Source organism: Talpa occidentalis, unplaced genomic scaffold, assembly GCF_014898055.3.
Source record: "Talpa occidentalis isolate TD23 unplaced genomic scaffold, MPIMG_talOcc4v2.1 talOcc4.6, whole genome shotgun sequence".
In the NCBI taxonomy this organism is placed as follows: Eukaryota; Metazoa; Chordata; class Mammalia; order Eulipotyphla; family Talpidae; genus Talpa; species Talpa occidentalis.
Genome location: NW_023604972.1, coordinates 38,974,282 through 38,990,490, shown reverse-complemented (window position 1 = coordinate 38,990,490; position 16,209 = coordinate 38,974,282). Strand labels below are relative to the sequence as shown.

Here is a 16,209-nt window from a genome sequence, read left to right as displayed (position 1 = left end):
AATTGGATTTTAGGGGCGGAATTAACAGCTTTATTGAGATGTACTTCATGTATTATACAACTAATCCATTTATAATATATAATTTAACTGCGTGCCTCTATCACCACATTAATTTTAGAGTACTTTCATCACCCCAAAAAAGAAAAAAACATACTCGGTGGCAGGCATCTTCCTTTCTGTTCCCCCGACAATACCCATGCCCAGGCATCCACCGATCTCCTTTTGATCTATTTAGACTTACCTATTCTGAATAGAGATATATGATTTTATGATTACTAAATTTTCTCTATATCAGCAACTTTATAAAGTATCTAATGCATTCATTCTTAATCTTTTGCTATTGATATAATGGCTTCATTTGAGAATATAGTAAAGACTCCAACATACTATTTCATGATATGAATATTACATACAAAATTGTATAAAAATTTTAGGTGGTTCTTAGATGTTAAGTGTTAGAGTTACATATCACTGGATAATTAAACACCCAAACCTTAGTGAATTAATGCAATAATTGATTCATCTTACTGTTCTGTGGAGTGACCTGGCTTAGCTGGACATTTTTCACCTGGACTCTCAGCATGCCTTTCAAGTGTATGCTGCTGAAGCTGGAGTCATTTGAAAGCCCAAATGGACTGGAAGTCCATGGTGACTCCATTTTTATATTTGGCACTCAGCCAGGGTGGCTTAAATACTCGGGGCTGGCCAAGCATCTCTTTTCTTCCACAAGGCTTTAACATATGGTTAACTTGGGTTTCATTATAACATGGCAGTCTTGGGGTAGTCAGTCTTCATTCATGGTGGCCATCTTTCTGTAGTGCAGTGTACTTCTAAGAGATCCAGGTGGAATCTACACATCTACTTAGGACTTGAAACCCAGAATATTATCATCTCTGCTGCATTCTCTTAAGCAAGTAAGTCCTTAAGGCCAGGAGTGACATAGGAGAAGAGAAGACACTGCCTCTTTAAAATGAACATTTGTCCATAGTAAGGGAAAAAACTGTAATTATGTTCACATGCTGTTTAGCAAACTAAAATTGATGACCTCTGACCTTATTGGCACAATGCTAAACTCAGTACAGTTGTACTATTTTAAAACTTCAAGGATCATAGATTACATTATTAGCATATTAATTGTTCTTTATCCCACCCTACATTTTTATCTACCCAGTGACCAATAGAAAACATTTGTTTTTTGGTCATTTTTATTTATTTTAATTTTGGGATCACATTTTACTCCCCCTTATATGTACATGTTTCACTCACACTCCACTGAACCACTCATTCTATGCACGTCCCTCCCCCATTTTCTCTTCCCTCTCCCTTGTGCCCTCTGGTGACCAGTACATTTTCCCAATAAGTCCAAGATCAGTGCTTGCTGTATTTTGCCAGTGTATGGCTTTATTTGTTATTGTTATTTATATTTCACAAGTGAGTAAAACCATCTAATATCTGTCTTTCACTTCAGAATCTTCCTTTGAGCAAATTTTAATTTTTTTAATACTTAGGTGAAAATGTGGCCCCAACCTCTGTTTTGCTCCAATGCAGGTGAAGTCCTGGTTATTAACAGATAGATTAGATATAGTCATTGTACCAAGATCTAGAGAAATATCGCACAGTTTTTCATTAGTTTTTATTCCTTAACTGTGAAAAGCATTGAACTAATAAGATGTATTTTCAAGTAAATTTTATTTAAAACATACTGAAGTTGACCCAGTAGCACACTTTAACTCAACATACTGTTAGCTGTTGTGTATGATATATTGCTTATATTTTGCAGATGACTCAAGAGTAAAAGGATCTCAAGTAACATCAGAAAGCAAAATACATCACAAATTAGGTAAGATTATTTTTCTCTTTTAATATTTTCATAGGACTTGTTTCTAAATATAATTTAATTTTCCTGAAGCGGGCGGAAAAATTATTTGGATTAATTGATTCATTAAAAGTACATATTTATTTTTCATTAATTACACACTAAATCTTTACTGGTCACTAAGTTTCTTTATTGTTTATTTACAAATCAAATAGCAGTGTCACTTATTGCCCAATAGTAAGGAGCTGGGTGGAAAATTCTATAAGATTATGGCATCCCTGACAACTCCTATTTTTATCCAGTTCGCTGCTAAATAAAGTCATGGTTAGATACATAAATAGGCAAAGCTGAGAGCAAAGGAACCTTTGAAGAGGCCCATTTGAGATTCAGAACTCCATGGTTCTCAGAGAGATAGTTGTGGAATTAGAGTAATTTTTTAATAGTGTGGAATTAGAGTGATTTTAACTTTGTGGAATTAGAGTGATTTTTTAATATTTTTCTTATACACCAGGATGAGTGCTGCTGTACTTAGACCTAAAGAGAACCACTAGGCGTGAAGTTCTCTTTAGTTGCTTCAGCCAGAAAGTTGCTCATACCTTGTCAGTTTTTTGTGGATCCATAATGAGAGACAAATATACCTCTCTCCTTATGTTTATCTTAAATTGGAATCATCCCTAGAGTCAGGAGTAGGCAAAGAGAAATAACAATGCTTCTGAGCAGGGGCTGCAGCACCCAGAGGAGAATCAAGCATTATTTCCAATAATTGTAGGTACCTACTGGTGAGCAAGAACTTTTGTCATAGACAACAATTTTAATAATAACAAAAATATGACCACATTCAGAGATTTGGTTACAGCATAGAAGACTTTTTGATTCTAAAAAATCGTAATTTTTCAGTTAAAGAGGCCAGTAAATGAACAATAAGTAAAGATAATACTGTTGAGAACTGAATTAGTAACTGGTGTTGACATGTAAGAAATTCCTCAGAACATAAAATACAAAAATTGGAAACCATGAAGATAAAAGATACGCAGTCGAAATAATGTAGAGACAGCAGACAAAGCATGTAGGATTTCTAGGGAAAAAAAGAAACAGATGGAGGAGAGAGAACAGTTAAAGAAATAGTTTAAGCTTCTCTGGATTAAAGATGACTTGAATCTGCAGTTTGAATGAATTGCCAACTACCAGTCAGAATTACGGATATAAGTGATTAAAATCCTTGTATTTTAAAAATACAGGGAAGCTTCTACATCAAAACAAAAAATTATGAAGGAGAAGAAATGAGTAGCACTTTTCATCTGTGTAACTCTAGAAAATAACTACAGCCTGCTTTCAGAAAAGCATTACAATCCAATAATCTTTTATCTGGTAAATATATTTTTCTTACTGATAAGTTAACTTATTTTGCAGATAATGCAAGAATGAATTTAGTATCCTCCATGTAAATACCCTTGTAAGATATTCTAAACAAGTACTGTGTAAATCATAACTGGGTACAAAGAGGAAACAGTGGTGAGGAATGATTATTACATTATATATGACTAAATTTAAATGATGTGTATTTGTTTTCTGTTGCTTTGTACCGAGTTACTACCAATTTATGGATTTAAACAACAAACATTTATTATCCCATGGTTTTCATTGGTTAGGAACTCAGACAAAAGTTAGCTGGGTCCTGTGTTCTAGGGATATCACAAGCTGCAATCAAAAGTGTCAGCTTGGACTGTGATCGCATTTGAGGCTCCAGATCCTCTTCATGTGATTAAGGGAAAAGAAAGGAATAATCATTGATCAAACCAATAAAAGTTAGGAGAAAGAAAAATCATTAATATAAGATAATTAAGAAATATAAAGTAAAATGGAAGAACTAAGAGGAAGCATATTGTTACACTATGTGTATTAAGTTCCTTTAATATGATAGAAACTATCAGATTTGGTTAAATAATACAAATCAAACTACATATTTATACTATGCTCTTAAAACAAGTTTTTAAATGAAAGATCATCAAAGAATTAAGTAGGTATACCAGAAGAAAATAGTAGTGTAATTTAAGTATTAAACAAGGTAGAAATTTTTCCCCAACCTGCCCCCAAGCAAAGTAGAATTTAAGATTAAAATAAAAGTGTAGGGCCTCCCCGGTGGTGCAGCGGTTGAGCACTGGGCTGCGAAGCTGCCTGCAGCCTCTGCAGCACCTGTTCCATCCCTTGCCACTGGCGAGGGTCCCACATGGTGCAACAGACCTCTCCTGCCGTGCCCACTGCTTCCTTCAGCAGCGTACTTCGTCAATCTGCCTGTTCTGCTCCCCGCTCTGGCTCTGGTGAATTCTCTCACCCTCCTGAACTTCTGACTGTACCCAGTGTGCGTATAAATAAATAAATAAATCTTTAAAAAAAATAATAAAATAAAATGAAAATGTAGGATAAAGAAAGGACATGTAATGGTAAAGTGAACAATTTATGAAGAAGATGTAAAAAATGCGCAAAACAACCTAGCAGCTAAATAAGAGAACATGAGGAGTTTTTTTTTTTATTTAGATAATACAGTTAGACTGGGAGGTTTTATTTTATGTGTGGGTGTGTTGTGTCACTTTAAAAAAATTTTTTTTATCTTTTTTTTTTTTTTCCTCCTTTCTGTTGGTTGGAGAGTGCCGACTTTGTGGGTGGGGGTGGGTAGCAGGGTTCTGAGCTTTCCTCCCTTCTAGACCTCTTTTATGGCAACTTTCTTCTTTGGGCAGTTTGCCAGAGTCGCCCGTTTATCTTCTGTGTCCCAGTTCTCTCAGGGACCTGTTGTTTTTCCTCCCTATTAACTTTTTTTTATGGGAGGTCTTACTGGCAGCGTCTCCTCGCCACCATGTTGATGACGTCTCAAGACTCTTTGTTGTTCATTTTTAAACAATATTTGCTTCCCCCCAACCCCTCAGGTGTAGTCCCTATGGAATTTCCTTCCCCAATGTACCCCTGCACCATCACCTCAGTCCGCTGTTCTCCTCCCTCCCTCCTTCTGATCCCTCTCCCTCCTCCTCCCCTACAGTATGTCTCTGATTTATAATTGTCTGTTTTTGCTTTGTTGGGTTTTGTGCTGTTATTATTTTTTTACACCGATGTCTTATTTGGTTCCCTTATATTCCTGCTATAAGTGAAACCATCGATATTTTTCTTTTTCCTTCTGGCTTATTTCACTGACCATAATTCCTTCTAGCTCCATCCATGTTACTGCAAATGGCATGAGTTTATCTTTTTTGGTTGCTGAATAATATTCCATTGTGTATATATACCACATCTTCTTGATCCATAGACTGGAATGTTTTAATAACACATTTTCAGAATTAGACATCTCTTGCAAACAAAAAAATAGATAAGAACATAAGAATTTAATTAGATAGCCAACAGACTCAACTGGTATGTAGAACTTTGTGTTATTGTGATACAGTGAGTGGGTTATGTGTATGTATACACATGGACACATGTATACATAACCTTTTAAATTACAAATAAACTCTTGTGGAGTACCTAGATGGTTTTCAGTTTGATTTTTGTTTTCTGTTTCTATTCGAAGCACTACTACTGAGAATGTGTTATTGTACCTATCTATGGCTTTGCCCATTTTTTGTGTACATTTTTGCAAATTCATTTTCTCAAAATGAAATTTCTGAGTCAAAGAGTTTAACAGGTATTATCAAATTGTCTGCAATCAGTTTCAATTTCTACCTATGGTATATGACAGTACCTGTGTGCCTTTAACATCATTAATCCTGGGTATCATTGAGTTTTCAAGTCTTTTCCAAACTAGCAGCCTATTTTGTTGTTGACATTTCCTTACATATTAGCATAAATGTTTTAAAATGGTTTTAGTGTTTTGTCTAGAAGTATTAGCATTTAGGAGGTAATATAATCTTTTCAATGCAAAGCATCATCCAACTAAACATTTATATATATACATTTTTGTTTCTTATATTTTTACAGTATTGCCATCCAACACACCAAATGTTCGCAGGACCAAGAGAATACGAATGAAGCCTTTGGAATACTGGCGAGGGGAACGCATAGATTATCAAGGAAGGCCGTCAGGTAAAATTCAATTTATGCTTTAATGTCTGACAGTAAAAAATAATAATTGCAGTTTACTTATGTATGTTATATGCCAGCTAAGCCTACGTATCTACATACATTTTGTTATTTAATCATTCCCCCAAATGTGACAGGAATAAACGATTTTGTTTGAGTACTGTAGAGTACTCTAGAGACAGAGTTAGAGATATCTCTTAGTAGCAATTTGAGGTGAGTGCGTGACTTTATGGAACTTTATGAACTATTTCCTTACTATCCACCAGGTTTCTAATTGAACAAAATGAAATATTAGATCAGAACATAAGAAAATTATAAATGGTAAAGGTTAAGTATTCCCTTTTTATTCTTATTTCATATTTTTCTACATAAATGGTAAAGGTTGGGCACAAAAGTATTGTGAGTGTTATCTTAAAATTATTTCCTTTCTTAAAGAATATAGCTAAGTCAAAGAACTAAACTCACATGTGGACTACTATAAATAATTCATTGCTGGCCTTTGTGTGTTTTTTTTTTTTTTTAAATTGCCAGGCATGACTATTGATTTTACACAACTGAAGTCATTCAGTCATGTTTCACCAGTGCTTCTAGATTTAGAATAAAAGACATTTACATGAAATAGGTTGGTAGTATGTGTTATTTGAATTGTTAACTATAGAATATAGTAATAGTAATGTTTTCTTTGGTACTTTGAAAGGAAATGTGTTATATTTAGAGTTTTGTTTCTCACTTTTCATTTTCTCAGATATGAAATTTTACCATTTTTGTTAATTTCAGGGGGCTTCTTTGTGACTGGTGGAATACTATCCCCAGATGCAGTATCATCTAAAAGGAAGGCAAAAGGAAACATGGAAAAAATCAACAAAATTGTTAATAGAAAAAGGATCTGTCTTGATAATGATAAAAGAAGTATGAACTTATTCCTGAAAGTAACTTCTAGATTTTCTTTTAAGTGACAGTACTTTGAAAAGTAGCACTTTGAAAATTTTGAAATTTATCTCTAAAAACTCAGATGTGGTACTATAGGGTAAAAATGACCACCTTTCCCCCACAAATTTTGAAATAAAATTTGAAATTCTTTTAAAAAAATCATTAATGGCATAGTATAAATAATTTCTTCATAAGCAAACCACACAAACGAAACTCCTTTTCTGTCCCCAAGCTGTGGTTAAAATTGACATTTTAATGAATTTTTCTAAAGTGTAGTACATGCTCTCAGAGAATATACAGAACAGTCATTTAACTTCTTGATGATGCAAGAGTTCAAGAGTTGTTATGTTTTGGGCCTCCCCTGGTGGCACAGCCGTTGAGCGCTGGGTTGCGAGGCTGCCTGCAGCCTCTGCAGTGCCAGTTCGATCCCTGGCCACCGGCGAGGGTCCCACACACACACACACACACACAAAAAAAAAAAAAAAAAACAACAAGAGTTGTTATGTTTTAATAGGCTTATAGAAAATGTGTTTAGGATGTATGCTTCTATAGTAAATCATTGTGGTTTTTGAACTTTTATCAAAGTGGTCATTTTTAAATAGGACTATACCTCTGCTTATTTTCTGCTACGACTTGTCCATTATTGTATTTCATACTAGTTTTTCTTCAGTTGAAAAGAATTTTAAGTAGTTTGTATTTCAATGATACTTCTTTTGCAGATAATAAATTAGCGATAAATCTGAATATACCTCTGGGAGATCCTTTGCAACCAACGAGGGTAAAGGACCCAGAAACAAGAGAGATTATTCTTATGGGTAAGATAAAGGATGGTATTGAAAATGTTTAGTTTAAAAAACAAAGGACAAAAACTTGATTTGTTGACTGACTTTTATCTACTTTCCATCTCTTGCTCCATTTATTTCAGAGCAAAAATCCAGTAGAATGTCTAATGCTAATAAGCAGCCTGTGTGAGGGCTGTTCTGGGGGAGCACTGATGGCAAGTAATCTCCAGGGACACAGAACACCATGAATTTGTCCTTTGAACTACAAGTACCATTGTCAAGACTGTTAACTCCTACAGTGGTGTTCAGGAGGTCACATTGAGACAAGCCATTTATGGGGAATTGTAGCAAACAGACTCAGGATATACTCTTATTTTGATCCTAGGCAGGGATTGTAGATAGTATTAAGACAGCCTTCCAGGTCTTGGAATGCCAGTAATGGTACCTGGTAGGTGAAACCTTTGGGGAGCATGACTAACAGAACAATCAGTCAAACAAATAACAGGCTTAAACCTAAGGCCTACAGAGGGTTCTGGAAGGTGCCTGTTATATTTAGTAGGTTTTAAACATTCAGTGTCTGGAGACTGTGGGAGTTCCCAAGGGTTTGACTAATGTGTGGTGGGGATAAGTGACATTCCACTGGGCAATATTTATATATTTGAAATACATGAATGTTTCAACAACTTACTTCTTTATTCAATTATTTGGCAATAGAGGTAGAAGTACAGAGAATTTTATTTAGTGTTAACATTAATAGCATTACCATACTGTACGAGGTTTGAAAAATTGTGTTGTTAGGCGTTCATTATTTTTGTCTGTTTTTGAGCCTCTATTCTCTATATTCTATAATGTGTAGGATTACTAACATTCCTGAGTAGCCAAGGAAACAGTGTCAGAAGCTACTGATAGATAAGAATATTAGTTACAGATTTGGAAAGGTTTGTAAGTAAAAGGGAAATTCAAAAGTAAGATAGTAATTTGTGAGTAACAGAATTCTGTTTACTGAGTACCTTTACCTGATAAGTAAATACCTTGTTATTTAATAATCTGTCAATCAATTACAAAAGAATAGTGGCATAATGATTAAGAGTTATGATAAACTTTTTAAAGATACGGAATTCTTATCTCTTTATTTTATTTTCCAACCTTCCTATAATAGAAATAATAATTACTGCCATTAATATTAATAGCTAAGACCTACCTAATGTTTACTTTGTGCCAGTGTCTTAAATATCTCACACCTGTAACTCATATGAAATATGAACTTTCTTTTTTAATCTCATTGTATAGCAAAGAAAATGGAGAGAGACAGACAGACATTGATAACTTACCTAAATTCATAGAGCTTGTAAGGCAGAGGGAGGATTTGTCCTCTGGCATTCTGTCTCCAGAGTCAGTTAACTTAATCACTTCTGTCTAAGACAGGTTTACATCTAGTCGTAACTATTATATGTGTGTGTGTATTGTTGCATCACTATTTTTTGTATTTATTTTTACTTCATATTTATTTTTTCCCTTAGATCTTGTAAGGCCACGAGATACTTACCAATTTTTTGTTGCGCATGGTGAACTGAAAGTATATAAAACACTGGATACACCCTTTTTTCTACTGGAAAATTGACATTAGGACCACATCAAGAAAAGGGAAAGCAGCATGTTGGCTCAGATATATTGGTAAGTTTATTTCTCCATATATTTATCTTTTTGATATTGGTGCAAGTCTGATTTATTGAACTTGATGAAGCATAAAGTGCTGTTTCCTCAAAAATATTACTACAGTGCTCAGAATTTTTTTTTAATTTGTTAATCTATTGAGAGTTAATCAATCTGTGCTTACTTAAAAGTTGTTCTGTGCATAGCAGTGTAACCTTGAGATTCAGAACTTTGATTCAGATGTCTTTAGAACAAAAATCTTAGTGTATAGGTTTGTAAACAATCGTTAAAATTTTAAAGCTTGAGGGGATTTATAGTGATTAAATCTAAATCTCGTTCTCCATCATGCAGTTTAGCAATAATGAGGTAAAAAGAATTCACAATCTTGTAATTAGTTAGCAGCAGACTGGGCACTGGAAGCTAGTTGCTTGAAAAAGTACTCAACAGTATATTATCGTATATAGCAAAATTGCTGGCCTAAGTTATCTCTGTGTTTCTCTCTTTCTCTCTCTCTCTTTTTTTTTAGATTTATTTATTTATGTATACAAGAACTAGAGTTCAGGCTAGAGGTGTGGGGGGTGAGAGGATTCACCAGAGACAGAGTGGGGAGCAGAACAGTGTATTTCAGGCAGATTGACTGAAATACACTGCTGAGGGAGCAGCAGGTGATGTTAAGAGAAGTCTGCTGCGCCTGTGGGTAGTTCCCTGGCAGGGGATCGAACTTGTGCTGCGGTGGCTGCAGATAGCTTCATAGGTTGCATCCTAACCCCTTGCACCACCAGGAAGGCCCTGTGTTTCTCTCTTTAGAGATTCACCCCCTTGCAACTTTTATGTATCATGTGTATGTATGTATATATTAGATATTCATGCGAGTTCATTATTGTATATTTCAAAAACCTTGTTAGTAAAATGTGTGCAAAGTGGGGAGGCTTGTGTTTAGAGAGCCAAACTGAATAAATAAGGAAAAAACATAGAAATACATGCTACAGTATCTTTTCTCTAAAGTTGATATAAATTTTGTTGTTGTTGGGCCTCCCCTGGTGGCGCAGGCGGTTGAGCGATGCGCTGTGAGGCTGTCGGCAGCCTCTGCAGCACCGATTCCATCCCAGCCAGCCGGCGAGGGTCCCACATGGCGCGGCAAACCTCTCCTGTCTCGCCCGCTGCTCCCCTCAGTAGTGAATTTCGTCAGTCTGCCTGTTCTGTTCCCTGCTCTGTCTCTGGTGAATCTTTTCTCCCTCCCACGCATCTGACCTGTACCCTGGTTCTTATAAAAAATAAATCTTTAAAAAAATTTTTTGTTGTTGTTGTTTTATTAAATTATAAGGGTTCTGGGCCTCCCTCATGGCCTAGGTGTTAAGTCTCAGCACTATCACCACTACAGCCTGAGTTCCATCCCCGGCCAGGGAGCTAACCCACTTATACCTCTCCTGTCTCACTTGCTGCTCCCCTTAGAAGCTTATTACAGTAAATCCACTCTGTCTCTTGTGTACCCTCTCAGTCCCAGCACTTCTGGCCTTCACCCCAGTTCTTCTACACAAAAAATATATAAATTATAAGAGTTCTTTTAGAGCTTTTTTTCAAACACTTCTTTCCCATTTAGGAAATCAGTATGTCATAGTGGTTAAGAACATGAATTCCGGAATCAAACTAGTTCAAATCCAACTTTTCCATTTCTATCATGACCTTAGAAAGTCACACCCTTAGTGCCCTGCCTTGTCTTCTTCATCTCTGAAAAACTAATATCTATACTTACTTAGTACCCATCTCACTGGTATATATATACATTGAATGAATAAAAATAAAGTGCTCAGAACATTGGCTGGCCTAGAGCAAGTGCTATTATAAATGCTAGCTGCATTGTGGTAGTTTAGGCTCGTTTCACAAAGTGGTTTAAAAAAAAGGGAAGTAGGAGGAAGGCGAATTCTCTGAAGCAAAGAAAAAAAAATCCCAATGGCTGAATCTCAAAATTTGAATTTTGAAGTTTAAAAGCCTTGCAGTTTTTATTTAGTTGCCTTCCCAAAACCAGATTATTTGCAGGATTCTGCTATCTATGTATAAAACGTAAAATTTGCCATGTTTGATTATGGAAGTCCGTATGCCTGAAGAGATTTATCTTCTCTTATTTTATTACTCTTGGTACTTGTGTAAATGCATGACTTTTTTTGTCTTTTTTTTTTAAGATTTATTTTTATATTTTATACAAGAACCAGAGTACAGGGCCTCCCCAATGGCACAGCGGTTGAGTGCTGGGCTGTGAAGCTGCCTGTAGCCTTTGCAGCACCTGTTCGATCCCCAGCCACCAGCAAGGGTCCCACATGACGACGTGCAGACCTCTCCTGCCGCGTCCGCTCCTCCCCTTAGCAGTGTATTTCATCAGTCTGTCTGTCTGGCTCTGGTGAATTCTCTCACCCTCCCGTGCTTCTGACTGTACCCAGTGCTTGAATAAATAAACAAATAAACAAACAAACAAATAAATAAATAAATCTTTAAAAAAAACTGGGGTACAGACCAGATGCATGGGAGGGTGAGAGGATTCACCAGAGACAGAGCAGGGAACAGAACAGGTAGACTGACGAAACACACTGCTGAGGGGAGCATCGGGTGAGATAGGAGAGGTCTGCCGTGCCGTGTGGGACCCTCCCAAGCCGGTCGGGATCGAATCAGCACTGCAGGCTGTGGACAGCTTCACAGCATGGCACTCAACCACCTGTGCCACCAGGGGAGGCCCTTGTCTTTTTTTTTTTAAGATTTATTTTTTATTTATACAAGGACTGGGATACAGGCCAGAGCACAGGAGGGTAAGAGGATTCACCAGAGAAAGAGTGGGGAGCAGAACAGGCAGATGGACCAAAGACACTGCTAAGGGGAGGAGCGGGCGACAGGAGAGGTCTGCCGTGTCATGTGGGTATCTCCCTGGCCAGCCAGGAATCGAACCAGCACTGCAGAGGCTGCGGACAGCTTTACAGCACTGCACTCAACTGGCGGTGCCACTGGGGAGGCCCCGTTTTTTGTCTTTTTGTTCTTTCTTTGACTCATTAGTCAAATTGAGTAGTCTGGTGTCCTAAACTTGGAATCATTAAAGAGAGGTCCATAAAAACCTAGCCATTTTTCTAATATAAATGGTGCCCATCTATACTATAGTTTTTCAGCTTTACTATAGTATAAAAGCAATATGTATTCAGTAAAAACTGGGTGGCAGCAGCAGCAGCAGCAATGCTCCCAGCCAGCATTTTCAGTTTGTGATATTATCACTTTACAATGGGTTTATTCAGACATTGTAAGTTGAGGAAGGTCCATATAGTAAAGTGACATTCTTTACAGTGATTCTAAGTTTTCATAAGCCAATAAATAATAATGAAAAAAAAAAAGACTTTTTTCCCTGTATAGTTTCCTATTGCCAGTCTAAAAAATGACCACAAATTTTGTGACTTGAAAGAACACCCACTATTATCATAGTTAGGTCAGTTATAAAAGTCTGGTGGACTTCACTATTTCGAACCAAGATATGGGCAGATCTGTATTCTTCTCTGGAGGTTCATAGGTTGAATCTGTTTTCAAGTTCTGTGGTTAGCAAAGATCAGTTCCATGTATTTAAATGGCTGAGGTTCTCGTTTCTTCACTGGCTATTAATCAGTATGTTATTCTCAAGATCTGGAAATAGTCTGTATTCCTTGGTTCCTGACCCTCTTCAGTGCTAACAACAGTGTATCTCATGTTTCATTTCTCTCACTTCTCTGTTTCATCTCTCCAAGGCTTCCAGCAGGAGAAATTTTTATTTCTATTTTTAAGGGCTTATACAACTAGATTAGACCCAACTAGATAACTCAAGGTTATCTTTCTAAGGCCCCTTTTACTACCTAACAGTAAATTCTGAAGATTAGCATCTGGGCATCTTGGCTGGAGGCTGTGTGTGATGGCAGCGGCGGGGCGGGTGGGGTGAGGGGTGTGTGTGTGTGTGTGTGTGTGTACGGGGGAGGGTTACTAGGGCCCTTATTTCCTTAATTCTTTGTTGTGGTTCAACTTGAAATGAAATTGGTTTTTAAATTTACAGGTTTTTATGTTAAGTTTGGTAACCTTTTATGTACCTTACATGAAACACCTTATGTGATAACAACTGGGGATTCATTCTTTGTTCCTTCAGGTAAGAATAATTAAAGACATTCTCTTTCACATATTATAGCATTTTTATAGATACTCATGAGCACCCTGAAGATTGAAACACAGTGATCAAAATTAAGCATGATGTCATTGATGCTAAAGAAGCTTGGTACATATTTTCTTTTAGTTTTATCACTAAAGAAGTATTTTAATACTTGAAATTTGAATATATGAAATGTGAAGAATTGTGAAATACAAATAAATACAAGAAAATATAAGAATTGCTTATTGCTGAAAATATTTACTTAGAATATAGGTTGTCTCCAGGATAGAAGAAAAGTTACTATCTTTAAGACATCGTGTAGTCACACAATTTTGAGTAGGTTATTTATTTTAAGATTTATTTATTAGGCCCTCCCTGGTGGCAGGGGTTAAAGACACAGCGCTACTGCCAGCCACTATGGCACAAGTTCAGTCGGCTAGGGGGCTAACCTACATGGTACAACAGACTTCTCCTGTCTCACCCTCTACTCCCCTCAGCAGTGTTTTGCTGCATAAAAGAACTGGGGTGCAGGCCAGAGGTGCAGAGGTGAGAGGCTTCACCAAAGACAGAGTGGGGAGCAGAAAAGGCATATCTGCTGAAGTACACTGCTGAGGGGAACAGTGGGCGAGACAGGAGAGGTCTGCTGTGCCATGTGGGTTAGCTCCCTGGCCTGGGCTCGAACTCATGCCACAGTGGCTGGCAATAGCTTGATAGGGCTGACACTTTAACCCCTGCACCACCAGGAGGCCCTTGAGTAGGTTATTTAAACATACAGAATATTGTATGTTTGAAGAACACAGTATTGAAGAATACGGATTTGGGGAATAGGAATTTTAATTTGTTCATTTGTTTTCGTTCATTCAACAAACGTGAATGAGAGTCTGCCTAGCATTGCTCTAAGAGTGAAGGATATATAAGTGAACAAAATAGGAAAAAAATTCCTGCTGTCATGGAGCTTACATTCTAATGAAAACAAAAAAATATTTGTATGTACCAGCACTGTTGTGAATACAACATTTACTGATGCAGTTAAGTTTAATATGTATCAGTTTCTTATATATAGAAAGTTACAGTATGGTACTCAGTCCTGTAAAACCTACTTTATGTGTGGCTGGCTATTCATCTATATTTCATTTTTGCTGTTATTTGTCAACTTATTTAAGAGTAGCTTTTACTTAATATGTTACATTTTTACTATTTTATTTATGTTACCTTTCATACTTACTTGTACATGCATGTGTCTGGTTTAGGGGACTCCATAGCAGTTCCAAAAATTTAACAATGATTGGATGCAGGAAGAGATTTTACTTCCTGAACCCTTGTCTTTTTGCATTCATTGTCAGAATGACAATGAAGGTTACATTCTTTCAAACCTTATCTGGATCATAGGCAGTGGCTAACACAGATTTTTCAGTTTGTGGAATTAGTTACTTAGGGTTAGGTGGACTGATTATTTTTATTTGGTGCTGCTATATATATAATTGCTTAGTGATGACTATTTAATCAAGAGGAAATGATTTCTATGGAAATAATTTTCTTATCACTCTATTTCTAGGTAATTATTACAACATCAAAAATCTTCTGGATGAGCAAAGTGTACTTCTTTTTACTCAGATAAAAAGATGAAATATGAAGCAAAGTTTAGATGTGTATGTGCGTGCATGTGCATGAGTGTATATATACACATATACACACAACGGTTTGTACAGTTGGAACATTTCTCTTTGTAATTATTTGCACTATTTTAAAATAATAAAATTTTATTTAGTTTTCTGTTACTTGTATCAGATATTTCAAGTTCCCATATCTTAATTTTTCCACAAATATACACTTGACCTCTAGTGGTTCCCATGCTTATAATATTTTAATAATATAAAATCAAATTATTGCTTGCAGTGAAATACAATATGTTTATTTGTCAGAAGATATCTGATTAATATATCCATTTATTTAAAAGTCATTTCCAAATTTTAGTTTTAAATCACTAATTGTTAAGACAACCAAAAAATAGAGAACTGTAGAAAATAGTACATCTGTATTAGTTTCCTTGGACTTTTGTAACAAACTAGTACAAACTGGGTGACTTAAAATAACAAAAATTCTGGAGCGTCAGAAATCAAAGTATCCGCAGAGATTCTCTCTCTCTCCTCTCTCAATCTCTGTCTGAATCTCTCTGAAACCTTTAAGGGAGAAGCCTTTCTCTCTTTGGTGTTCTTTTAACATCAGTAGTATTTTTTGTTAGAGACTGTCCTGTGCCATTGCTTTCTGTGCTCGGTTCCCTTCACCTTTCTAATATTCAGTTAAATATCTCACTAAATACATCTAGGCCATGGAGTCTAATTTTTATTTTTTTATCTTATTTTTTTAAGATTTATTTTATTTATACAAGAGCTGGGGTACAGGCCAGAGGTGCAGGAGGGTGAGAAAATTCACCAAAGACAAAGTGGGGAGCAGGGCAGGCAGTCGGACCGAAAGCACTGCTGAGGGGAGCAGCAGGCGAGACAGGCGAGGCCTACCACACCATGTGGGTCTCTCCTGGCCAGCCGGGATTCGAACCCGTGCTGCAGAGGCTGTGGACAGCTCCATAGTGCTGCGCTCAACCCAGTGTGCCACCAGGAGACCCAAGAGTCCAATTTTTAGTTATATTTTTTGTGGTATGTCTGTGTATATATATGTATATATGTGTATATATGTCTGTGTATGTGTGTATATATATACGTATACATGCTATAATTACAAACATAGTTGATGTTTCATGGTAAATTATACTTAGGCCAGCCTCCTACTCATGTTTATGTTTAATTGTTAAACATATATTCGGA

At 36.4% G+C, this 16,209-nt stretch overlaps 1 protein-coding gene across 1 annotated transcript in view; it reads left to right on the top strand.

Moving 5' to 3' along the window:
- The window catches only part of CENPC (centromere protein C), a 59,788-nt gene extending 44,529 nt beyond the window's left edge, over window positions 1-15,259 (top strand). The window contains 8 exon segments of the mRNA XM_037529198.2: window positions 1,781-1,840; window positions 5,780-5,884; window positions 6,659-6,790; window positions 7,531-7,626; window positions 9,114-9,197; window positions 9,200-9,269; window positions 13,299-13,387; window positions 14,943-15,259. Of these exon segments, the coding sequence (XP_037385095.1) occupies window positions 1,781-1,840; window positions 5,780-5,884; window positions 6,659-6,790; window positions 7,531-7,626; window positions 9,114-9,197; window positions 9,200-9,269; window positions 13,299-13,387; window positions 14,943-15,013 (707 nt within the window). The 3' untranslated portion in view covers window positions 15,014-15,259.
- Window positions 15,260-16,209: the final 950 nt, after the last annotated feature.